Genomic DNA, 27991 nt, shown 5'->3' on the forward strand with positions numbered 1-27991 from the left:
TTTTTTTTTTTTTTTTTTTTTTTTTTTTAGTTGTCAATGGACCTATATTTTATTTATTTATATGTGGTGTTGAGAAACAAACCCAGTGCCTCATACATGCTAGGCAAGCACTCTGCCTTAGGCCAGAACCCCATCCTGAGATTGTTTTCTTGATTTCTTTTTTAGCAAGTTCATTATAGATATTAAAAAATGCTACTGATGGGGCTGGGGTTGTGGCGAAGCAGTAGAGCACTTGCCTAGCATGTGCAAGGCCCTGGATTCAATCCTTAGCACCACATATAAATAAATGAAATAAAGGTAATGTGTCCAACTACAACTAAAAAACTAAGTAAATATTTTTTAAAATGCTACTGATTTTTTAATGTTAATTTTGTTCTTAATCGTTATTGATTTTATCAGTTCTAAAAGATTTGCTTATTTGTTTTTGTTTGTTTTGTTAGTACCAGGGATTGAACCCAAGGGCACTCAACCACTAAGCTACATCCCAGCCCTATTGTGTGATCCTTTTAGAGACAGGGTGTCACTAAGTTGCTGAGGGCTTTGCTAAATTGTGAGGCTGGCTTTGAACTTTCAATCCTCCTGCCTCAGCCTCCAGAGCTACTGCGATTATAGGTATGTGCCACCATGTCCAGCTCTAAAAGTTTTTTGATGGAGTCTTTAGGTCCTATATATATAAAATCATATCAACTGCAAAAAAGAGATAATTTGACTTCTTCATTTTTCTTTTTTTCCTCTTACCAAATTGCTCTAAGACATCTACTACTATGTTGAATAAGAGTTGTGAACAAGAACAACTTTATCTCATTATACATCTTAAACGAAACAGTTTAGGTTTTCCTCATTCAATATGATATTAGCTATGGGTTTCTTATACATCACCTTTAGTGTGTTTACGTCTGTGCCTTCTATACCTAAGTTGTTGAGGGTATTTATCACAAAGGGATGTTGAATGCTTATTCTGCATCATTTGAGATATTATGACTTTTGTCCTTTATTCTGTTGATGTGCTTTAATATGCTTACTGCTTTGTTTATGTTGAACTACCCTTGCATCCATATGAGAAATACCAAGAATCTCTACAGTATGGTTTCTTTTAGTGAGTTGTTTAGCTTCAACATGTTTCTTTTTTATTATCTCTATCTATTTGTTGAATCTCATTCATACCAGTTATTTTCCTAATTTCTTCTGAACTATGTGTAGTCTCTTGTACCTTGTTAAGTTTCTCAGAATCATCATTTTTAAATTATTTTTTCAGGCAATTCAACAATTTCTTTTTGGGTTCTGTTCCTCAAGAACTCAAGTTTACTCTGGAAGTGTCAGATTATTTTGCTTTTTCATGGTTCTTGTGTCCCTACATTCATATTTGTGCACCATGTGGTTCAGCTGCCTCTACAGAGTGACTTTTTAAGTACAAGATGTTCTGCTGATGATGTGGCTTAGGGAGCCAATTGGGTAGGCTACAATGGCTTTGGTCCAAGGTAGGTGCATTATAATCTCCACATAACTTCTTCAATTATAAATAATGTCAGCCACACTTGCAGGTGATTCAGTAGCCTAGGTTTCAGGGGTTTGTAAAAGTGTTCCACCAGCTAGGAAGAAGCTATCTTAGATGCTTTAGGTTTGCCAGCATCTCTAAATGTGGTACTCATGTCTGTGGGTGACCAGCAATTGTAAATTTCCATGTCTTGTGTCATGATGGGGACACTGTGGCAAGTTTAGGTAGGTAAAAACAGGCTGGCACAGCAGCAAAGGTTAGAGTGCTCCTCAGTTTCTCAAAGCTATGTGGTATCAGAGAGGCTCTGTGGAATCAAGTGAGCCCAGCACAACATGCCCAGTAAGGGGTAGAAGGGGGAACTGCCAGAAAGCCATGCCAATGCCTTCTCAGGACTTGCCTCCTGGAACCACTCCACATTAGCTATACTTAGCTGCATCCCAGGACCTCAAGAAGGTGGACAGGGCCACCTGACTGCTTCCCAGGGCTGAGGGTGGGTGGACGAGGCTACCAGAAATACATATTTTTTAAGTGCACAATAGGTATTTTGCAAATATTATTCTGAAGAACCTCTAAATAATAAACATTCAAGCTCCATAAATACTATGAAAATAGAAACATGTATCAAAGCTAATTAATAAAATTTTGTTCTTTTTCTAAAGTGTTTTGACCTACCAAATCAAATTAACTCTATTTCTATTGACAGTAAAATATTCTCCTTTTAAAATAAGTGTTGATCTCAGAAACCAAGCATAATTTAAATTAAAGAAAGGAATGAAGAGGCTGAGGTTGTGGCTAAGCAGTAGAACGCTCGCCCAGCATGTGCGAGTCCCTAGGTTCGATCCTCAGAACCACATAAAAATAAATAAATAAAATAAAGGTGTGTCCAACTACAACTAAAAAATAAATATTTTTTTAAAAAGAAAGGAATAAAGAAAAATTTAAGTTAACAAACTTCTAAACTCATATTAAACCATTTTGTTTACTTTTTAAAGGCTTGAGCATTTTTTGTTTGCTATTTCTTTCCCTTTTTTTTCAAGATAGTGTCTTGCTATGTTGCTTAGGCTACCCTTAAACTTCTGGGCTCAAGAGAATCTCCTACCTCAGCCTCCCAAATAGCTAGTACTCCAGATACAAGTTAATGAGTATGCTTATGGCTTGGGTTCTTTACTTAAATATCCATACCAATTTTTAAGATGTTATAGTTATCTATGCCTTTGTCAAATTAATAAAATTGGATGGATGTAGCTCCAATTACCTAAAAAGAGGTGACATAAATACTATTAAAAAGTTAAAGAAGGCCACAGAGGAGAGATCAAATGAGGAAGGGAAGGTAGTTATGCAAAATGGAAAAACACATTATGCACAGGGCAAAGGTCAAAACTAGGCAAAACTGTTCATAGTCAAGATACAGTACTCTTATGTGCTCAAAGTAACTATCAATAGCTTTTCTATACTGTTTGTACTTTGTGTCAGCAGTCTCTCAACAGCATGTAGACATAAACTTGAGTAACCACATACCAGTAAAGAATATAGCATAATTGTAAAGGAAAGATCTCTTTATATGATAAACCAAACAAATTACTCAATGAAATAGAAAAATAGATTACTGTCCTTTGGAAAATTCTGATTTCAATTACTTTTGTCAACTGCACAACTAAAATGTACATCTATTTTGTACAAAATCACTCAGCCAGTAAATGAAATATATATAAATATATGTATAAAGTTAAAAATAAGAGAAAAGAAAAAAATTCTATTAAAATCTGATTAGTAAATGGCTCAATTTTATAATTGCTACTTAAATATTTTTCAATGTGACTATGCAGAAGGAATTGAATATTGAGAAAATAACTCTTCGTGGGAGGTACAAAATGTAGGATACAAAGATTGTTAAAACACCAAAGATTAAAATAACATCTAATAATTTCAAAATAATCATTAAAAGACAATCTCCTCATTGCTGCATTTAGGCACATAAAGCATTAATTAGGACTCTAAAAATCTGTTTTTAAACATTTTAGTAAAAATATATGACCCAACCGATAATGATCCTTCTAATAACTTCCAAACTTGCATCAATTAGTCAGTATCTTTCATGAATCAATACAGAAAGCTTGATTTCCATAAAGGTGACAAAAGTTGCTCTAACCCTTTCCAGCTACAAGCTCTCAACAGATGATCATCATTAAGACTATATCAGGGCTCCACATTCGGGAGCTATATAAATGTGTCCTATTAGGACATGGTCAGTCTGTTTGGCAACTCTAGTCCTCCAGACATATGGCAACTGCTGCCCTTTGAGGTCTGAAGTCAAGTCTTTAGGGAATCTCAAAGCCTGCACTGAAATTACAAGGAGTGTTCATTAGAGAATGCTGGAAGAGAAACATGAAAGACTTCCATTAAAACTATATAAAACAGCTAATTATTTTTAAAACATTTTTAAACAACGTAATGTATGCCGCTGTAATAAAAAGTATTTAACAACTAACCTTCTTTTTTAAAGCACTGATTTCATGACATGTGTGCACAGTATTCTGCATGCCTCCTATCTCCAACCACAACACAATAAAGAATAATTTTATATAAGTGATCAGTCAAGATTATAATATCATAAGAGAGAATTAAATTATCTCATACCTCTAAATCCTTTCTACAGACTGCTATAAATTTTCCAATGAAGTAATTTTTAAGAGTCACATTTGGGTTTTCTAATATTTAGTTTACAATGATAAAGATTGTTACCTTAAATTCAGTCAAAAGTATGTACACAGATACATTTCTTTTGAAATTTTACTTCTTTAATTCAAAAATCTCTGCCTACATTTTATTTTTATTCTATTTTAAACTAATAATCAAAAAAGTAGGAGCACAAACAATATATAAGATGTGATTAACAGCAAAACATGAAAACTTACAAGATTCAAATGTTTACAATTATAAGGAGAATATCAATTTGATAAATAGGAGTTCAAAGAAAATGCATATCTTTGTCAGGATTTTCAAAAACATCAAACATATAGATATATTCTAATTAAAACTGTTTTCAATTTTAACTGTTTGAATATCTAGATACTTTTTGAGAGAATAAAATCCTAGTTTGTTAAGTTTCACAAGCAAAACAATATTACTACTGAATATTTATTCCAGTAACAAATCTTTATAAAATGCTATATAAAATTCATTAGCTTGCCTCAATCATTTCTAGAATCCTCATATATGTTTGTTTCTGACAGCCTAATTCCAAAAAGCAATTACAATCTCAATCAATATGTAAAAAGACAACAGAAAGCACGTACATTAAACCAGTTTAAAAGAATAAAAATCTAAAGAAAACAGATTACAAATGATTTATATGAATGCCTAGTGCTGAAGTTAATTACAAGTAACCCAATAAAATAGTGTCTTTATTATTGTACAGCAAGTAATAGCTCTAGATGTAAAAACCAGAGCTCTTTCTGCTGACTTTTGCATACCCAGTCCCACGGCACACAACATTAAGAATTAAACATGTGGTAAATAAGCCATATAGGAAACAGCAGTTTTTAACTAAAAGCAGAAAAGTTTCTTCTTGTTTAACCATCTGGGGTCTTCCACTCTGAACACTGACCACTGTAAACTGATACTATGTTATCATTTAAAAAATTGTTAAGATTAATATAAAATTGGATTTTAATTTCAGTGCTCAAAGTTTAACTTCAAATAATATATAAATAACTCTGAAATAACATCACATTTGGTTGGTATTCATTAGGAGCAAATTAGGGTTTTTTAATATTTGTGTTACAAAATGATGATATATCGTCACAATTAAAATATTCCAAACTTCATACTATATTCACCTATAAAACTCTGGTCTCTGATTTTAAACATATCTAAGACATATATATTACCTGCTATAGTAATTTCTTATATTTGTCAAGAATCATAATTTATAGCCAATCAGAAGCTTTAATGACTTACCTGGTGAAAAAGAATAAGATCTTTCAATCAAGATAATTTTGTAACTCTTTTCAAATATTTATCAATACTTTTAAGAAAACAGTAGCTGACATCAACCGTAACAGAAAAGTCCTAAGCCATGTTATGGATAAACATCATGATATAAGTATTGTTTGACCTACCCTATAACTGAAACACTGATACAAGTTGAGCATTTCTATTCTGAACATTTGAAATTTGAAATGTTACAAAATCTGAAAGATCCTGGTCAGAGTTATAATAGAAACTACACATATTTACAACTATAATGTTGTGCACACTGTAAATAGTTAAATCAAATAATTAACATCCATCACCTCATCTACGTTTATTTTTGTGGTGAGAATATTTAAGATCTACTCTCTTCATCAGAATCTGATTCTTCAGAGAGGCCTTTTCAAATGATATCTCCTTTTGTCCTTCCTCCATTCTAATAGGATTCAGGTTGAGAATCACCATGTTGAGCAATTTTTAATTATATATTTGGTCGGGGAAAAAAAAGGTTGATAATCAGTAAATTTACCACAAAATTTGTTTCAATTATGGGTAAGACAGTAGCTCTGCTAAAAGAAACGTAGCATAAATGAAAACTACTCAAGTTTACAAACAGACCTTTAAAAATCATTAGAGTAGTAACCCCTATGATGACATCAAAGTTACTTATATCCAGGTACATGCTATTTGGTTTCCTAGAAAGAGGTGTCATTGTGGCTAGAATTGAAAACCATGTAATCACTTTTGAGAGTCTTTGGAAAATGTGAATGTTACCCATTAACCTTACCTACATGGAAAATAAAGGTAAAAACTTGTCAATCTCTGAGATCTCTTCTAGCTCAAATTTTTTTTTATTCAAGATGTAAACAATAGCCTGGAACATAACTCTAAAAATAGAAAAATAATCAAAGAGACTAAAAAATAGTGTCAAACTAAATTTGTGAGGTTAGGATCTAAAAAGTCAAATTAATTTCATAAAAGAAAAATAAGAGGCACTGAAAATATTAAATAGAAAGTATTTCTTATGCTATTAAAAACTGAGATTCAGCATCTAATAATTTTAAATTGTAACCTTTGTTCTTTGAACAGTTTACACAGTTTCACATGTATTACATAATAAGATCTTAATACACCCATTTTACTTAATAAATAAAGGCTTACACAAGTGAAACAAGTGAATAAACCCAAGGTTACAGTTAATAAGCTGCAGAAGGAAAACATTTATTAAATTCAGTATCTATCATCACAGCATTTTCTGGCCTCATTTTTCATTAAAAACCTGCCCTAGTCATTTTCCTTCCTCCTCTTATCACTCATGATGGGAACAATTGTTATCTCAAATAGTTCACTTCAAGCAGCAAAGGAATTTATTACTGGAAAAGCAAATAACTACCTTTGGGTTTCGATTACTCAGGCCTAGATCAAAGATCAAACCTCAGATTTTGTTAAAACGTAGTGCATGTCTCTAACTTTCATACTATAAACTGGTGGCTTAACTAAAACAGACCAAATAAAAAAGACACAATAGATGGAATACATACATAATTACTAATATAGTATTGTTCCTTACAAAATTTTTATCATGTTCTAACTGTACATATTGACATATTATAGTACTAACAATATTAGCTCAAAGTGAACTAAGCCAAAGAGTACAAACATTTTTAAAAGACAGTAAGATTTAAACTTGTATGGTAAGGAGCTAGAATGGCTAATATGAACTCTGATAACTTGCACTAAAATCCATCATGTTATACACTATTTTTGAAAAATATGTAATATGAGAATATAGCCTGAACCTTCAAAAATTATCAGAGAATTTGGCACTAAAGAAAAGCAATCTCAAGTTACACACTTTCAAACTAGCCTTTCCATTATACCTTAATTTCAGTAGATTGATTTTAAGTAATAAAAAGAACTATGAAACCCAAGCAATAATAGCTGAAAAACAAAGATACTGACCTGTATTCAGAATTATATTAAAACAAAACCAAAAAAAAAAGAAGAAAAAAAGTTATGCTAAGGGTATTCCCATTTGTGTGTTCCTCCCTTTTTCTCTCTTCTTAATCCCAAATTTAAAAGACTAGTTGTAAAACAGTAGGGTGCCAAATTAAAACACACTTTATTTTCAGATGTCTCCATACTCATAGACTGACTTCCTGTCAGGAAGAGTTCCATTTCACTGAATACCCCAATCAGCAGGGAACTTGCAGAATTAAGTGCCAGTTGATATTACTTTGTTTTGCATTTACCACCCTTGAGAGTAATGTTCAAAGATGTAGTAATATAGTCAGCATGGTATCATCCTTCTGACTAGACTGCCAAGCCACAGGGTGTACTGCCAGTTCCACAAAATTTACCTTAAAAGCTTGTGTTTTCTAAATCCTAGTGTGCTGGTGAATCAACAGGACTCCTGTATTTCAGATTAAAGTCTGCATCTAAAATGAAATTATGTGTTTCTTTGACAGGAACAAGAACTTTAAATAAATATTATGGAAAGGTCTACATCCAAATTAAAATAAAGAGCACTTAATGTTTGCTAACTTATCAACCTAAATTTTTTATTTTAAAAAATGGTACTTAAATGATCTATTTAGAACTTTAACATATTATTGCTGTTGTTGAAAGGCAAATAATATTTATAATAAAAATGATATGAATATAAATATATATTTATAATAGAATATTATAAAAATTTGGATGAGGTTAAAACACAGATATTTTGCCAAATTAATATAAAGTATAGACATTAAGCTAATTTTATATACTTCAAAATTGTTAGTGCTTCTCAGATTTTTCATGACCAATTTATAGAGCCTGAATCTTCAATGACCCTCTCCATCTCTCATGACTTCCTATCTATGCTGCAAAGGTGTCTGATGCCTTCTTATAAAATCAACTATTTCTATTGCACACAAAACTATATTAACTGAGCATTTCAATATGGAATGCCTATTCTCCCTGCCTTTGTGCATTATGAGGATAAAACTCTCACAGGTAGGTCCATGACAAAACCAGGTGATTATAATGAAAGGCTATATTTATTTTTTTATCTCAATATTAGACACTGCCTTACTGATTTTCATCCCATCTGCAATCAAAAGATCTTAGGTACAATAGCAAATCTCAAGGATAATCAATTTATATTCACTAATTTTCTGAAAGTAGATTCTAAGGAAGAGGTATAAACATATCAAAAAAGTGAAGAATAACATTAAAAATGTTGAAATATAAGAATTATATTAATCCTGGTTGGACCATGCTACATATAAATTGGTCTTAAAGAAACCTATTGTCCCCTAAAGTCCTATTTACCTTGTAATAAAAGGTTGGTTTCAAAGGAAATAGAATAATTTATTTACAGTATATCAAAGTATGTGTTTCAACATTTAGCGCACTTTGCAAATTTGTTGCCATCCAAACAGCTTTGAGGATGTAGAAAGACAATGGTGAGATCATTCTGCTTTATTTAAGTAGATCTGTTTCTTTTCTGAAACCTTGACATACAAATAGGTATTTTAAAATATTAGGCAAACATATCATTCTTAAGAGCCAGAGGATCAACATTTGTCACAGTTCTTGTTGGCAGAAGCTGTGATGCCAACAAGCATCTGGAATGAACCCAGAGCTATCAGGTGATAAAAATGGTTCTCCACAAAGACCAACATCTACGGCACAAAACTGATTTCTTCAAAAGTGATCATTAGCAGTGACTCCTTTAACTAAGACCCAAGAATGATCAGGTGAAGGGGATTTAGAATTTATCATGCTTCTTTCAAACACATGGAATATAGAGTAAGAATTCAGAATCAAAGAGTCTGAAGCCTAAATATAAGGGCTAATTCAGATTGAGGCAGAATTTAATAGGAATAATATAATTTTCAAACAGGAATTTTCTCTTACCTAAAATACTTTTCAATGAATCTAAACTCAAGAATTAAGATTAAAGAAGGAATCTTTACCTCAATAAGGTAAATATACCTATGAAATGTTTAATATGCAGTTGACACTGATAAGCACCACAGACAAAAGGGACAACAAGAAATGGTTTCCCGTCACCAAGAAGTTTAGAGTTTAATGAGACACAAATCTTCCTATATAGTATGACAAGTGCTAAAACCACTTTTAGGTCTATAAATTAAACTCTTAGTACTCAGCTCTGTGAACCCAATGTCGGCAGTACCAAAGCTAGAAATATAAGATGAATAAGAGTTAATGGGGTCTAGAATTATTTTCATCCTATTGTACAGTGGAAGCAAAGAAAACATATTGAATGAGTATGTTTTATTACATAATATAAACACAGATTCAGATAACATGTTCTGATGCAAAAATAAAATCTGAGCATGTTGAAGATTGACTTTCTCAAAAAAATCTAAAGAATCATTAACTTCAGGATGGTTCCAAATACCCCTGGCTGAATTTGAACAACCAGTATTCTACCTTCCACTCATTTCTCAAGGTTTGGGCTCACCAAGAGAGATCACTTTTGTTTATTATATTTAGGAATTACCTATACATATGTCATGGTTTGGAGGTGAGTTGTCCCCCAAAAGCTCACATGAAAGAAAATGCAAGAAGGTTCAGAGGAGAAATGATTGTGGGTATGAAAGTCTGAACCCAATCAGTGAATGAACCTCCTGATAGGGATTAACTGAGGGGTAACTGAAGTGGTAGGGTGTGGCTGGAGGTGGTGAGAATTAGAGTGGCTTGGGGTATATATTTGTATCTGGCAAGTGAAGACCTCTCTCTGCTTCCTGATCACCATGTGAGCTGCTTCCCTCTCCCACACTCTTCCCTCATGATATTTTGCCTCACCTCAAGCCCTGAAGAATGGAGCTGGCCTTCTATGTACTAAGACTTCTGAAACTGTGAGCACTCTAATAAATTTTTCCTCCCAAAAAACTGTTCTGGTCAGATACTTTAGTCACAGCAGTGAAAAACCTGACTAAACAACACAAATTATGCTTTCTTAAACATAAAATTACTACAAATTTCAGTTCAAACAGGCATTCATGTCATTTCTTGACTTTTAATTCTTTAATCTTATTAGCATTTTAATAATAACTGCAAATTGCTATATCTAGGTCTTGATTACAAGCAATCTTCATTAATGTTTGGATGGATAAATGTGTATCAAAAGTATCAGCTAATATAGGTCAAAAAAAAACTATTTAGCTATAACTACAAAGAGTCTATGGCTGGGCTGCAGTTGTAGCTCAGTGGTAGAGTGCTTGCCTAGCACATACAAGGCCCTGGGTTTGATTCTCAGCACCACATAAAAATAAATAAAATAAAGGTATTGTGTCCATCTACAACTTTAAAAAACTGAGCCTACGGCTAATATTTTCAGTTATTTAACAAATTTTATTGAAAATTTATTGCATTCAGGTACTTTTCAGATGAGGGTCACAAACAGATTAGTGTATCTATCACCTTTGGAACTCTTGTACTTTTTAAATATACAGCACAGTACAGTTTCTATAATTGGATATAAAACAGTACATGTCATATCTCATTAATACAAAATACATTTTGACTCTAGTTTCTAGGCTTTATGCCAATGCTGAAACATGATCACAGAACATGAATTACACTATTGGTCCAAAATGATTCGTTCAGTAAATATAGAAAATAATTACACATTCAACTGATAGCAAAACATTTAAATTTATCTTTGAACCTGAGGTTAGTTCTACATGAATATGGTAAAAACAAAACACATTCTGGGTTAAATTTGAATTCTTCTAGAAAGAATACCAGTCTTTCTTATGATAAGTTCTAAAAACCTCTTCCTATACAAACAATGCATAAACTGAGAGATATGTCCAAATTACTTACAAAGGAGAGGGAACAAATGAATGAGATAGTTTCTTTTGAATGAAGCAAAACAAAAATAATCAGTGTTTCTGGAGTAAAAAGCTATAATTGTGCATATCTAATGTTTTTCCTTATTCACTGCAACTGAAGACACAGAGTAACATAAATGCAGAGTACTAAAAAGAGACACTTTCTCAGTCCACACTCTGACCCTCCTCTAACACAACAGTCGCTTTTCACAAATCATGTTCCACAAAAATTAACCACAGGCAGTATGATAATAAAAAGGATTCTGTGATTAAATGTGAATCATTACAGATTCAACAATAAGCACTATTTTATAAGTATACACAATATGTATACACACATATATGTATTTACTAGTGGCCTTAAGAGACCCTACAGTCAAGACATCTAATTGAAATATATTTAAACCAACATTTTCCAGTGTTATTTAATACTATATACTTTATTCACAGAACATGCATTATTATCACACAGTACACACTCTGGAAATAACTGTATTGGAAAAGTCAGAGTGTGAAAATTAATCAAGGAGGCACATTGCTACCAGAATTCAAACAATGAAAAGTTATAGACACTGGACAGAGTAGAGAAAATGCTTTAGGAACTGTATTATCTGTTGATCCTGATGAAATTATAAAAACATAGAAACCAGAAAAAAATGACTATAAAGCTATTTTAGTAGACTAAAATGATCAACTCATAAAATAAAGGAAATGGAGAGGGAAGGATAACTTTAAGATAAAGGGAAGAAGGAGCAAGAGGCAGAGTCGAGGGATGGGTAAGAGGAGGCAATGAAAAATGAATCCTTAAAAAATCATATTATGTGCATATATAAATATAGCACAGGGCACTTTGGCTTTATACACAAATAGAAAGAACCAATCAAATATAAATAAATTGACAAGCCAAAGAAGTCCAGTACAGTAGAGAAAGGAAGATGGGAGATGGAAGGGAGGAGAAGAAGAGAAAGAGGAAGGGATAAGGGGGAATCATGAACTGAAATTGATTCCAAGCATGTATGAGTTTGCTGGGATTAACCCAACTACTATGTAAAACTATAAAGCTCTTAAAAAAAAATCTACTGTAAGAAAAATAAACTATCAAATAAGGACTGGTAACTAGTTTTGTCCCTAATACTTATCCATGTCCAAGTGTTTTCTTTATTTTTCAATCCTTATAAAATTCTATTTTGCATTATAGTCATTTGTCTTTCTTACTAATTTTTGCCTCTTGATCTATTTAAGGCATAGCTTAAAGGGAGGGGCTCAACTAAAACCATGACACAGGTTTGCTGAATGAGTGGATGCGTAAAACCACAGGAGGCATAAGGAGGAGCCTCAGCCAAGGCAAGGAGAATCACACAAAGCTCCTTAGTAGAGAAATTATTGAAATAAGCCTGACGGACAGTAAAAATGAAAAATTCTAAAAAATATAGCTAATGGTCCCAACATGATGCTGTACAAAAGTCTTATAAATAGGATTTCTTTACAGGTGAAAAACACTCTACTGCCACTACACAATTTTTAGTAAAAATTCCTATTTTGTAGTTGGCAAAAAATAATCCTTTGTTTTACTGGCTCAATGATTTCTTTTTAAAGATTACATAATTTTCTAAAACCGGATGTGAATTTTAGTGTAAAAGTTTGAAATGTATCCCTACAGTATGAGTATCTAAGGGCCCAATTAAAAGAAATAAATCTCCATTTATATAAAGTTTTACAGTAAGTGAAACTAATCCATAGTAACAGAAATCAAACCAGTGGCATTTGAGGTGACACAGGTTGGGATTGATTACAAAGGGGCATAGAGAAACTTCCTGGATTAAAATGGCTGTTACATGGTTATGAATATGTCAAAAATCATTGAACTGTACACTTTTAAAAAATGTACATATTTATTGTATATAAATTAGGCCTCAATCTAGTTGGTTTTTTCAAGAGGTGAGTCTAATTAAGTCAAAGGAAAATGTAAAAAGCAAAGACCCTATTTATACATGAACACAACTAGAGTATTTAGTAATGACAAAATAGCTGATCTAATAAAATTTGGCACTTAATATAAGAAGTAATTAATATCAAAAAGTAAGGGAATATTCATAATGAAAAAGACCAAAAGGTGCTGCTGGCCAAACTGTACTCTTATATGTGTGCATGTACAAATATGTAATAACAAATCCCATGATATGTACAACTATAATGCACCAATAAAAAAGATGAGGAAAAAAGACAAAAAAGTCCAAAACATGGTGATTTATGACTCTTGTTGCCATTCACTTAATAATTATACAATTATATAAACATATGCTTCAGCAATATGTAATACTGGAGATGGAATCAAAAATGAAAAATTTCTTGCCTTCAAGAAATTTATACTCTAAATGGACGGCAAAGAAAAACCATGGGCAATTAAAGTACATGATGAAATTACAATGAGATGGATTAGTGAGTGCACTGAATGATACCACATTGATGCACAGAACTGTGGGAAAGCGGGAAGTCAAGGAACACTGGCCAGAAAAGACTGCTAGAAGTTTCCCATAAATATTGATTTGAATTTCAAGTGCCAAGGACTATGTTAGTATTAGTATATTTTAATGACAAAACAGAAATGGCTGTTGCCTTCCTAGAATCTGGAGTGTAGAAAGGAAGACTAACAGTAAAAGTGAACATATTCGCACATACATATTTACAAGTACTGTTAAATTCTATGATGGATGCAATGAAATGAAAAACAGAGATAAAAGAGATGTCATACACATCTCTGAGAAAGGAATAATTAAGCTGTGTTCCTAATAATGAGAAGTCAACAATTAAAGAGTTACCACATTTGAAAAGGGGGCATTTTAGGGAAGAAAAAGCATGTGCCCACACACAAAAATAAAATGGCACATTTGGGTAACTTTAAATACCTTATACATGGTAAGAAATGAGGTATAAGCAGTAAGAGACCTAACAATGGACATGCATGCGTGTGTACTGGTATTGAAATAACACACTCATAATCAACTACCCATCACAACTATGAAAAGTTCATGAACTAAAAAGGCAAAGGTAATAGCATTAGTGTCATATATTCAGAAAAGATAAACTCAAACAGAAAAGAAATCTAGGATTAAAAAAAAAGAGTATAAAGTAAAAAAACAAAAGGTATGTTTCATGATTTAAAAAATTTCAAAGACAAAACTAACATGAGAATGGTGCTGATTCTTATTATGAATATTATAATGTTTAAATTAATAGTTCAGAGATACAGAAAGAAAAAACACTTAAGTCAAAATTGACCAAGTCTTATATCAATACCTTCAGGTGAAGAAAATATTTCCTTAAATTCCAAAAATCTACTTACTGTGATTTTTAAAATTTTGTAAGAAAAATCAGACTATGTTAGCATTTTAAATTACCTTTTGCTGCTAATTAATTACTCAGGATGCCAGGACAGACTACATGCTGCCTCTAGTTTTTCTATATACTGTATGCATTTCTGATAAATGGGAAAAGAATAGATGACCTGGCAGAAGGCTCAGACAATAATATGTGATTTACAGGACATGAATGCAGCTACCACAAGATTTATCTGACAGCCCTCTCCGATAGTGGACTGTTGAGTATCCGATGGAATGATTTCTAGTCTAGAAAGTCTACTACTGAGTAGCCATACACATTATTTATTTATTAGATGTTTTGGGTTGAAACCATTTTTAAATGATACACTTCACAATGCAGAGTCATAAATTTAGCTTTAAACCCAAGAAGGGAGGTAGTGTTATTGGAATGTATGTCAGACTGAATTAGGATGAGCAACACAACGCTTTTATAAAGTGGCCTTGAATGCAATGTCAATTCTTTCAAAAATGATATTAACGTCAAATGAGCAAGATTCAAACACTGTATACAACACTGGAGTAATATTACTTGAAATATTTATTTAACATTTTCTTTAAATTCAAGTAGATTTCATCAGGTTTATACATAGCACTCACAGCAAATAAGGGGCACAAATTAGTTACATGATTGTGACGATGAATCTGAAATATTGTTGAGAACATGTTTAACTTTTTTCTGTGCATAAAGAACATACAGTCTCCTAAAGAATGTATGCAATTTTATTTTGAGAAGTAATGGGATTTAATTTAAACAGTTTTTGGAGCTTAGATAGTTCCTCAATTGTTTTATATGAGATTCAACATATGAATGAATCTAATTTATTAAACCTGAAATATAAATTAATTTTGCTCAAAAATGCAATGCTAAATGTTTTCAGAAGGTTTTCAATTCTAAATAGCAACATTTTGCCTGTTATTAAAATGTAAATAAGATAAAATATAAAATTCTCCTAATCAACAATTAATGAATGAAATGAACATGGAAAAACATAATGCTAGTTGAAGCTTTAAAGAAATGTATAGTGATCAGTTTGGTCTTACTGTCAACAACCAAATGTGATCACTTCCTCATTTTTGAAACTTAGGCTTTAATTTCCATTTGTAATAAAATGTGATTAAGCACCTTGTTCAAAAAAATGCAAAAGGAAAAAGTTTTGAAAAGATTCAAGAAAATAATCAGAACATGGCTGATTGTCATGAAATTAACACCAACTAATTTGTAAAGTTCTAAATCAAATTTGCAGATGTTAAGTTCATAAGCATAACCATTATTTATGTGATTAAAAAGGAGTTTTTGACCTGATCTTTCGATCTTTGGCACTCAATCCTCTCCATCTCCTCTTAAAAAATTAATTAAAATTTTGGCAAGATGGTAGCTTTTTACTTCCCACCCTATCTCAGGCTAAAAAAAATTATCAATCAAACTCAAAACATCCCCACCCAATATCTGCAAAATGTCGACTTGAAATTCAATTTCATATCTCTGAAGCTTTCATGTAGAAAAAGACAGTTCACTTCTTAACAAAATAAATCACTTTTGTGATTACCAAGTTGACCTCTTTGAATTAGGAAAATTCAAAGTGAAAAATGTAATTATCACCCGGGAACAATCTGTATACATCTGGAGCTAATTCTGGCTTCATTTTTCACATCATTTTTCACACTGTGCTACATCTTGTAGAGATGCCATGGAACTTTTGAAGAACTCATAAAAAATGCTAGGGACTTCAAATACCCAGTAATGTATGTTATTCAAACAAAAACCTTGAGAATTTTTGGCTTTTGAAACTTATTCTACTAAGTGATCTTTATATACCATTTAACTGGGTAAGTATTAAATACTACTGTGGTACACATGAGAAATAGTTGTGTTAAAATGTGTCATTCTTTATCTTCGTGGCTTCTAACGTTCAAATATGTAATATACTATGTCTGAAATAGCTTTCATGTACCAAAAATATATTCAACACTAAACTTGAAAATTAAACTTCACTATCAAAATTCACTTATGAAACAATTATGTCATTATAAAAAACAAACCCATATTCTTTTGAAAAAACTGTAAATAAATGCTTCGAAAAGGGTAATTTCATGTATGTAATGTGAATGTTATGTGGCAATTTCTATCCAAGAAATAATGAATTATTTCAAATCAGATGGCTGAATGAAAAGTTTTATTTAGTCGGCTTTTGAAGAAAGAAGCTTTTCTAAATAAGAGAAAATTATACAAACATGAGTTTCAGTAAATCTAAGAATAATAATCCCACTAACAAATATTACTCCTCCTCACAAGTTCATTATGAAAATCCCTAGAAGTAATTCTTCTTATTGCACTTTATTGATAAAGCATAGCATTGATTTTTCACACCTTCTATGATTCTTTAATTTGTATTCATGAAATGTCCATCAGCACAGTCTAAATAAATTTGGCAATATAGGCACTAAAATGAATAAATCGATACAAAGAAGCATTAATTTTGCATTATCCTTATTCATTAGGCAAGTAAACCATGAGAGTTGTAAATGAAGGTCAAAGGTGTTGAAATGGGTCAAAACCCTTGACCTCTAGACCAATACCCTTCCTATTAAGAAAGGCTTTTTTAAAGTTTTAAGTAGGGGAATTTACTACCAGCAAGATATCACTTTTAAAAGACTACAAAGAAAACTCTCAATAAAAACATTCATCTGGTTAATAGCAAAACAGAAAACAAAATAGCACAGGATAAATGATTTTTACATAAATTTTTTAAATTATTAAAAAAATCTAAGTATAACATGTCTGAACATGTCTAGTTTTGCTATTAGAAATTATGTTCCACATCATATTATTATGATGGCTACCACATTTTTGTTGATGCTTTCCCAAGTCTACTGTGTATGTCAAAAATAATTAGCAATGACAAGGATTCAAAATTATTTATCACTCATTTTATAACCTCTGAACAAAAAGGAAGTAAACCCATGATTCCCAGTGGAATCAGAGTGGCACTCCGCAAAGTATAGAAATAAATCTGTTTCTGTAACCTTAAAATACAAAGCAGAGAAACAGTCATCTCAAAATCATTTGATGTGGACATTTTTAATGTGACTCTAAAAGCTTTTGTTTCTCATTTACCTACCACCTTTCTTTCAGTACTTATTTCAAAATAATCATATTTTCAAGATACATATAAAATTATTTTAAAACAGAAAACTCAAAATCTACTTATTGTATAACCTAGTAATAATGCAAATATACTTGCTTATCAAAACAAATTTATGTAAAAATTTACTTTTATTCAACATTTATTCTTGTACTCACCTGAGAACACAGTAGCATAACCAACTCCACAACTGAACTACTAGACTTCATGCAAACCAGACCTATTTTAAAGAGAATTTTTTAAAAACAATTACAAAGAAAAAAAAAATACAAGATTGATTTGTTTGTTACACAGTTTTGTCCAAAATGGCTTTTAAAATAAAACATTAACATCTTGCTAAGAACCATACCTGTACAGAACTGATGATGTGATCATGTAAATATGGTTTCATAACTGCCACTATTTTGGTAAAAGATACCATTTCAACTTTCAAAATACTAAAACATTTATTATAACTTCATATAATAAATAAATAATGACATTTCACAATACTCATGGAAATGTGGACAACATATGCCATATTGATCGATATCATCTACATTTTGTTTTGGAGAGAGTTGATCGTTATACATGCAGAGAAGGGAAATGGCTCTCTGACCTTTGCTTTCTCCACCACACTCTCTCCCTTCAACCCTCCAGCTATCAATCAAGTTTCCATTTTGTTTCATGGCAGCAGACATCCCAAACACTCTTATTAGTACCTTGGCCTCTGACCTCACACTAAACCTTAACAGAAATGCAAGCCGTTGTCTGTTATTCCTGATTTCTTATAAATTAATTCATTTACATTTTCTCTTTTATGTGTCATTTTGGTTTTCCAAAAATATCCTTAGGTAGAAATTGTAATGTGGTTAATACCCATCTAAATAACTCTTTAGTTTTAATTACCAATAAAATCATTCAAATAACAGTATATAACCAGTATCCATAAAAATATCAATAATTAAAAGGACTAAATTACATTACTAGTGATTAGAATTATTATAATTTTATAATTATTACATTTTTCTGAGCAAACACAAGCTTAGGTTCCAGGGTATGACAGCTAAAATAATTTCTAGTGGCACTTAAACAATCAATAACACTACTTTTTTTTTCCCCCTTTCTCCAGTAAAACTCTTCCAGGTATCCTGTCCATTCCCTTTCTCTTATCTTTGTGCTCTTTAGTTCTTCTTCTGTTTTAATAATAATTCTTGTAGTGCATTGACGGTATATGTTGGCATTTTGAAGGTTTACAAATTGCATTCAGATTAAAAAGGATGTTCGCTCCTTCGTTTTTAAAAAAAGTCACAACCATTTTTATTATTGTTAGAAAATAATCACTGACACAAAAAAAAATAGCACTGGAAAAAAATAGCTAAAGAACATCTTTATATTGCTTTAGGTAAGCAGGTAATGCATTAATTAAAGAGTGGTTTTTGTAGGGCTAAGTAAGCTCCTAAGACTAATGCTGCCAAGGCCAAAAAGCAAGGGCAGAGCAATGCTCCATCTCTCACTGCTTGTGCAGCCCTCTGCTGGTCTCAAAGTCTGTCACTGTTCATAAAATATACAAGAAGTTCAGTTTTACTCCAACTTCAAAAACTATTACACTAGCAAATAAATTCAGAACTTTGCACAATTAAATCATTCATCATTACTGCACTATTCTAAAGGAGTTAGAATTTTGACCATTGGGTCCTGATCTGGACCCTTTTATATTTACTCATATAATGAGCAAAAGGGATAAAAAGATTTCTTGGCTAACCAAAATTAGAAATATTTTTACATGCTCTTTTGTCTCTTCAATCACGCTTATAGGCTATTTCAATACCTATATACTTCAGCAAAAACTGGATCTGCATATGCACTTATTTATTTGTTTGTTTGTTGTTTATTTATTTCAGTCTTATTTCCCAAGACTGAAGATTAGTGTAAACCAGACTAAAGATTAGTAAACCAGGAAAAGATTGATATTTGCCACCTAGTTGACATGAAGAGTCAGGAAAAAATATATCCACTGATCCCTGAGCTGAATGCTCAGAATACCATTGCTAGTAAAACTTCAAATACACACATTTCTTATTATTCATTTTGATTTGAACAGTTAATGTGGGGCTTATGGGAGGAAGGAGCAGTTAGTGAGGTGGAGAATATGCTCAATTATAAGTGAGAAAGGGGTTCAGAGGACACGATAGATCTGATATTAGCCCTCTTAACACTAACCTCCCTGATTAAAGGACATTGGTACTATAAGAACAAATAAATAACTTTGGGAGTAAAGAATATAGTTCATAAGTTGTCACATACCACTTTGAAAAACAGAAATTAGTATGTGAAATACAATTTATAGAAAATTCCTGTAATATAGACTATTCTACTTTTTAATTCAGGTCTTTTCAAATTTTATTACTTACTGAATAAAAGTCCTTCAAAACTTCATCAAATAGTCCATGGCTAAATAAATTATGTTCTAGATATATCAAAGTAAATTACAATTCAAAACATAAATATTTCTAAAACGAGAATGTTGGTTTTCACATAAATTTATTGCAACTTTTTGACTCTATGGAAATAAAATCATTCACCACCAACTCCATATACTAAAGCTGTATACTGATATTTTAAAGATATTGATACTAAAGTTGTATATTGATATTTTAAAGACATTGAGATAGGGATTGGGGGTATTTTTCCAGGATCTGTAAGCTTGAATAGAATAATAGTGTTTTATCCTAAATGATAAAGACATGGACAAAGATAAGCCAGAGTGAGCAATCATCTAGTACTAATACTTTTAGACACAAAAGTTAATTCTGTTTCATCATTGATATAAGTCCTCTATCTTCTCCTTAAAATTTCTTAGTTTGGGGTTGAAGACTGGTATTTCAAAGTGAATCTGTTAAGTTCGTAAACAGACCTAATTACTTGAAAAAAAATGTCCTCTGTTAAACTGATATATGCTGCCTAAATAAATTTAGAGTAAGTCTTGTTTCACTTTATTGAGTCATCCTGTGTAATATTTGAAGACACTACATGTAAATGCCCATGCAAAAAAAAAAGATAAATAATTGTTATTCTTCATCCATTCCATAAATAACTTGGCCCTCAATACCCTCAGCAATCTACTTCTGCATGCTATCTAGTTTGATGCAATCTCAAATTATTAGAAGAAATCTAGTAATTTATGCATGATATAAGCAGGATGAAGTACAATACTACTATTATCTCTACTTATTTGTAACATAGAATCCTACTAATAAAAACTAAAAAAACATTCCACAATCCTAACATGGCAATATACTGTTTTTTATATGGAGCATAAGCTCTAGTGAAACCTTGTGACACTAGTCTCTCCAAATCTCTACACATATGGCTAATTATAAAGTATCAAAACAAAAACTCTTAGTTATTTGGTTCACCACACAATTTCTACTTCATTGAGATCACTGATAAAAAATGTATAACAAGTTTCAATGTAAAAGACACATGGGATATAGTCTTCAAAAGATTCAGACTCTATAAGAAGCCTTGTCAAAGACTAAAAATATACAGATTTCTTATTATTCATTTAAGTTTTTAACTCTGAAATATAAATCAATATAAATGAAAGTAAAAGTCACCTACTTGTTCCTTCTATAAGCAGCTCTTGTCCATGGCTACCCAAAAGTGTCCGAGAAAGAAAAGGTGCAAAATCCACAAAAATCTCTCGTAGAAGAGGAGCTGCCTTTTCTAAAGCATGTTCCAGTCTCTCTGTAATACTAATAGAAAGATGTTAAGTTACTCAAATCATTCAATACAATTTATCATTCTTAAAATGAACTATATTTCCACAGAAATATAAAATTATGCAAAAATTAAAAATGAGCTACACAGGATTTTTGCTATGCATAGTAGTCCCCCTACTGATCTGTCTTGGTACCTTGAGCCCTGACAGACAACCTGGTTAACAACTATTCTAAGCATCAGTTCTTATGAGAAGTTGGAACTCATCTGTTAGGAGCACTTTCTTGGGCTGAGGGTGCAGATCAGTGGTACAGCTCTTGCTCACAAGGACCTGGTTCCATCACAGCATCACAAATAAAAAATTTAAAAAAAAAAAAAAAAAAACACTTTCTTTTAAGCTGTATATTGACCCAAACAGAATCAAGACTTCATCAAATTTGTCTGTTAAACACTAAATCATCATTGAGTTCAAGGGCCGTGTTTTTGTTTCAAAGTTATCAATGTATACAATAACATCATGTAAAAGCACATTTATACTGATCACAATTAACATTAATATATTTTTGTATGAATATTTACATATATTCATGCATACAAAAACATATATTTAAAGACTAAAAAAAAAAAAAAGTCCCTTGCATTTCAGGACACTAAGAGTATCTAAAGCTTTATAAGCCAAACAAATATGTGAACAGCCACTACTTATCACTGTTCACACCAGGGGTACTTCCAGTTCTCACTATCAAGAAAGTAGTTGCTACAGAAACTAACAACATAAACTTATCTAAGTTTCTACTATCAGTAATCATCTCCTCACAGGTACTGCCCTTAATAACAATTCTTCTATGTAACTCATAGAACTTTTCAACCCTAGAAAATATGAAAAAAACAAGCCTACACTTGAAATATCTTAGGGCATATTGTGCAGTGTTGTGGATTTCCCAATTATGTTAAGGAAAATCAAGAATTCTCTGTTCACTAAGGATCTAGTGGTAGAAAACACTTTCACACCATTACAAATTAGAATTTGAAACACATATTTACAAATAAGGCAAGTGACAATAAAAATATTTATTTTACATAAATATATGTTATGCATGTAGCACTGTTATATATTACAAATAGCCATGTCCCATGAACATTTTACATCTTATAATCTTTTTAAACAAAATTAACTTCTAAAATATTTCCAAGCCTCTAAATGTTTTAAAAAATTTTTTTAAATGCCATGTATACTGGAAGGGAGGGAGAGACATATATTGGAAAGGAAGGAGGGGATAGGAGATGAAGGGAGGAAAAGGAGGAAAATGGAAATAAGGAAAATAAGCATAGCTAAATAGTTTTAAATGTAATCCAAAGGCATAAATCAAAATATCCAACTTCATAGTTTAAATACCTCATATTTGAAACAGGGTCTTGTGGAACTGAACCAACTGTTGTAACTGAGGGCAATTTTGCATTAGATGATCTACTGCCTACAAAAGAAAAATAATCATTGACAGGAATTTTCTGGTTTTAGATGCAAGGATTCAAACAAACAAGTTGTCATACCAATGAATAACAATATATTACAATGCATTTTTAAAACATCCATTTGGATAACACTAAAGTCTAACAATCATTTTCTTGAATCCTTTCATAAATAAATTCAGTTACCATGTCAATTATCAAGCTAAGCAATCCTTCTGTTCATGGACTGAAGAGGTAAACAAAAAGTTGATCGGATATAAGGTTTGTGGCTCAAAAAAACTGTGCAAGACTGTTCAAAGGTGAAATTCAGATTAAATTATGAGAGCTGTAATCTAATAGGTGGATTTACCTATTTGATTATTTATTTATTTACACTGGAGATTGAACTCAAGGATGCTTTACTACTGAGCTACATCCCCAGTCCTTCTTATTTTTATTTTAAGACAGGGTCTCACTAAGTTGCTGAGGTTGGCCTTAAACTTGCCATCTTCCTCTCTCAACCTCCCAAGGCACTGGGATTGCAGGCATGCACCATCATACCTGGCATGGATTAATAATTTAAATGAATCACTGGGTGGTAACTACAGGTAGTTGAGACATGACTGGAAAAGTAGGTCACTAGGGGTGGGTCCTTTTATATTCTGTCCCTGGCTTCTCATACATGCATATGCATGTGTTCTTTCTCTCTCTCTCTCTCTCTCTCCCCCCACCCCCTCCTTCCTTCCTGGCTGCTATGAATGAGCTACTTTCCTCTGCCATGCCCTTCTGCCATAATGTTCTGCATCATCTCATGCCCAGAGCAATGATGTCAATTGACCATGGACTGAACCTCTGAAACTGTGAGCCCATAACTGTGAGACAATAACTTTTCATCCTCCCAGTTGTTCTTGTCAGATATTTTGATCACAGAAATAAAGAACTGACTATCACAAATAGTTATACCTCCATTACCATAAAAAAATGTCATTCAGTCATCAGTTAACATCTGCTATACGCTGACAGCCTAAGTCTAGTCTGTCAAACAACCAATGAACACCTGAGAAACCTTTCTTAAATGATTCAAGAAGAATTTACATTCTGTCATTTGTACTCACTGTCATTACAGTATACAATTTGAAGCAGCTGTCACATTATTTATTTTTATTTATTTGTTTGTTTGTTTATTTGGTGGTACTATGAACCCAAAGCCTCGCAAGTGCTCTACCATTGAACTACATCTCCAGCACTTTTTTATTGAGTCAAGGACTCACTAACATACCCAGTGTTGGGGTTTAACACTAATCAGTACCTAGGAAGGCTTATTGTTCCTGAGGTGAACGAAGAAGGACTTGTAAAAATGTGCTGGGGAAGGGAAGGAGGAGGAAAACTGTCTACTTTCCTATCTCCAATCCATAAGTGAAGTCATGCACTCATAAAACATCTGAAGGAACACCTGTGCAAAGATAGCATGCAATACATCCTGTACATATTCCTGGTGGGTAGCTCTGATGCAGCCCTCAATTTGTCCTGATCTATTGTTGCTGCCAAGGAATACAAGAGTAACAAAACTCTATGGGAAGACATGAGGCAATGACCTGCTCACCTAGGACCTGACAGACCCAGATGGGCTTTCAGCTGTCTAAAGACATGGCACACCTTAGCAGCCACCTCCCTCTCCCCAGCCACACTACTTTAGTTGATTTTTAAAATGTTCTTCTATTATACAGACTTTTTGAAAACAGAAACTTTTATCTTTTTCATCCATCTACCTAGAGTCTAGAGAATCTAACACAATAGAAGGTCTTCAATCAATATGAATTACAGAAATGATTCCCTTAGTCACTCTGAACTCCTATATTTAATAGCTCAATTTTCTCACCTGGTATATACTTTCTTACCTATTTCCTACTATTTTATTTCACTTCCATTGTTCAAACTACTATGTCAAATTAACTTTCATTATATGATTTTGTTTGTCTTTCCAATCAATGCTTCCAGATAACCTTAGATACTCTTGTAACTCTATATTGTTAAATGACCAGTTCATCCTCTTATAGTGTAAAGTGTTCAAACTATTGTCTCCTATAGGAATCATGTTCTTTATGTTATTAGCAAAGAACCGTATTTGCGAATTTTACATGGCAAGAGAAAAATAGTTGCCAGGAAATTAACCCTGACAGAGAATGGGTAAGAACAGAAATAATATGCATTATGACAAGAATTTGAAGAGTGAGTTTAGAAGGTTAATTTGGAAGACAGTTTTCTGAGACTTCAAGAGAAAAAGGGAGAAGAAAGAATAAATGCTCATCTAGAATACAGAAAGAAAGATGGTTAAAATACATGAGAAGGAAAAAATGTAGTCCTCTGACATCTGAGGACATCAGCTAAGCCTTATTGTTTGTTGTTAGGAGCTGAATTGGGGCCCACAGCTAGATCTTGGTATTATACATAAACAATTTTAAATATAAACAATGTTTAGTAAGCTTTTTTGCTGCTATGACTAAATGACCCAACCAGCACAACTGTAGAGAAGGAAGAGATTATTTGAGGTTTCACGGTTTCAGAGGTCTTAGTCCACAGAAGGCTGGCTCTATTTCTCAGGGCTCAAGATGAGGCTAAACATCATGGCAGAGTGTGCGGCAGAGGGAAGCAGCTTACATCTTGGTGATCAAGAAGGAGAGAGAGTCACTCCACTCTCCAGATACAAAATATATACACCAAAGACACACCCCAATTCCCACCTCCTCTAACCACACCCTAAACTTCAGTTAATCCCATCAGGGATTAACTCACTGATTAGTCTAAGGCTATAGCCCAGTCATTTCTCCGCCAAACTTTTTTGCATTGTCTCACAGGTAAGCTTTTGGGGGACACCACATCTAACCCATAACAAACAATTTCACAGAATAATATTAACATCAGACAAGGATATTCGGTGACCAAGAAGAATCAACGTAATACCACATTATAATCATGTTCCAACACAGAGGAAAAAATGAACTCTTCCCAAATAACAAAAATAAACAAACATCCAAAACCCTATTATCAGAGAAAGCTGGTTATTTACAAAATTCAGTGGCAGTCTCAGTCATGCCCTCCTAGATATTATGATAATATCTAATCACAGAATAACCTTTGCTTCCTAACAGTACTCAATCCAGAAGGCTTACTTCCTTAAATCCTCACCAAAATCACCTAATACAAGTTCAAATCCTATGATAAACATCATTTCTGAGATGACATACATTTCTCCAGTCACATACTTCAAAGAATAACAAACTTATTAAACCAACGTCCTGGTACTCTTTGCTTGGAAGGCATTGATGAAGACTTCATGTGAATTTGGTGTCAACATATCTTATATACAAACATAGATAAGATAAATTGTGGTATACAGGTGTATTAAGAATTGTATTGCAAAAAATATAAGAAAGGTCATGTATAATGGCATAATTTGACATGAACATACTTTATATACAGAATTACGAAAAATGGTGCTGTGAATGGATAATTATGAATGTAATGCACTCCACTACTGTCATGGATGTAAGAAATAATAGAAAGATAGATAGATAGACAGACAGACAGACAGAAAAAATGAGCAGAATATATAAATAAAAAATTTAAAGATAATTAGACCAAAATAGTACTACTCCTGTGTTTAAGGTGATAAATAAAACAACTCACAAAATAATACTTACAAAAAAAGGAAAGAAATGTAAGCATAACATTTGGAAAGGAAATAGAGAAAGAATAAGATCAAACAATTTATGGTAAGATACAAATTAGCACTTAAACTATGGGGAGGATTCTGATTTTTAAATATCTGAAAAATATATATCTTATCACTGAGAACTGCGATTTTATAATGTTCCTGGTGATTTTTCACATACATAAAGGTATTTTTATCTATATACATGGTTGTATTAACAAAAACTTGAAAAGGTTTTTTAACAGTATTTTTAACAGTATAAAATAAAAATATTTTATTTTAGTTTAACAAAGAAAGTTACAAAAGAATTAAAGATAATTAATAACAAATCAAAATGGAGTAAGTTTGAAATGTTTGAAGATATTTGATAATCAAATGTACATCATGGACTAGACTGGATACTAGAATAAGGGAGGTGTTGCTAAGGGGCATTGATGGGAACCTAGAGAAACTACTGAAGTAAGAAACGTGAATGAGGTAATAGTTTTGCATCCCTATCAATGTCCTAATTCCAACTACGTGTCAATATATGTATATGTAAGAAAGAAAACACATTGACTTATTTAGAGAAAATTGTCATAATATCTTTAAATTTATCCCAAATCATTCAGAAAATAAGTTGCATGTATGTATGTTTGTGGATGTATAGAAAAAATAATTATAGCAAAGGTAGGAAAATGGTAAAATTGGTCAATCACTGAATGCTTATTTTTTAATTGTTTCAAATAACAATAAAATATTGCAAAATATTGCATAAAATAGATGAATCCATGTACTCCTTGAAAAAAAAGATTCATGTGGGGGCTGGGGTTGTAGCTCAGTGGTAGAGCACTTGCCTAGAATGTGTGAGGCTCTAGATTTACTCCTCAGCACCATATAAAAATAAATAAATAAAATAAAGGTATTGTGTCCATCTACTATACACACACACACACACACACACACACACACGTATATATAAAAACTTTATGTGAATTCAGGCGGAGAATCAATTAAACTGAGAAAGGTAGCAAAAAACCTGGGCCTATTTTAAAAGAATCAAAATTAGTAGGGTGTGGTAGTATATGCCTACAATCCCAGCAACTCAAGAGGCTGAGGCAGAAACAGTGCAAGTTTGGGGCCAGCATCCACACCTTAGAGAAGCCCTCTGCAACTTAGTGGGATACCATCCCAAAATTAAAAAAAAAAAAAAAAAAAAAAAAAAAGGACTGGGAATGTGGCTTAGTGGTAAAGCACTCCTGAGTTAAATCCCTAGTAACCCCCTCCCAAAAAAAAAAATTTTTTTTTTT

General features: G+C 32.3%; 1 protein-coding gene across 6 annotated transcripts in view; it reads right to left on the bottom strand.

Annotated features, from left to right (window-relative positions):
- Lrba (LPS responsive beige-like anchor protein) overlaps positions 1-27991 on the bottom strand; it is a 607623-nt gene that overhangs the window by 475747 nt on the left and 103885 nt on the right. For all 6 annotated transcript variants that reach the window (XM_048813495.1, XM_048813494.1, XM_048813493.1 and 3 more), the window contains 3 exons: positions 22938-23016; positions 21443-21576; positions 17998-18059 (listed from right to left, as the gene is read on the bottom strand). In XM_048813495.1, the coding sequence (XP_048669452.1) occupies positions 17998-18059; positions 21443-21576; positions 22938-23016 (275 nt within the window). The remainder of the gene's footprint in view (positions 1-17997; positions 18060-21442; positions 21577-22937; positions 23017-27991) is intronic.

Source organism: Marmota marmota, unplaced genomic scaffold, assembly GCF_001458135.2.
Source record: "Marmota marmota marmota unplaced genomic scaffold, marMar, whole genome shotgun sequence".
NCBI classification, from domain to species: Eukaryota; Metazoa; Chordata; class Mammalia; order Rodentia; family Sciuridae; genus Marmota; species Marmota marmota.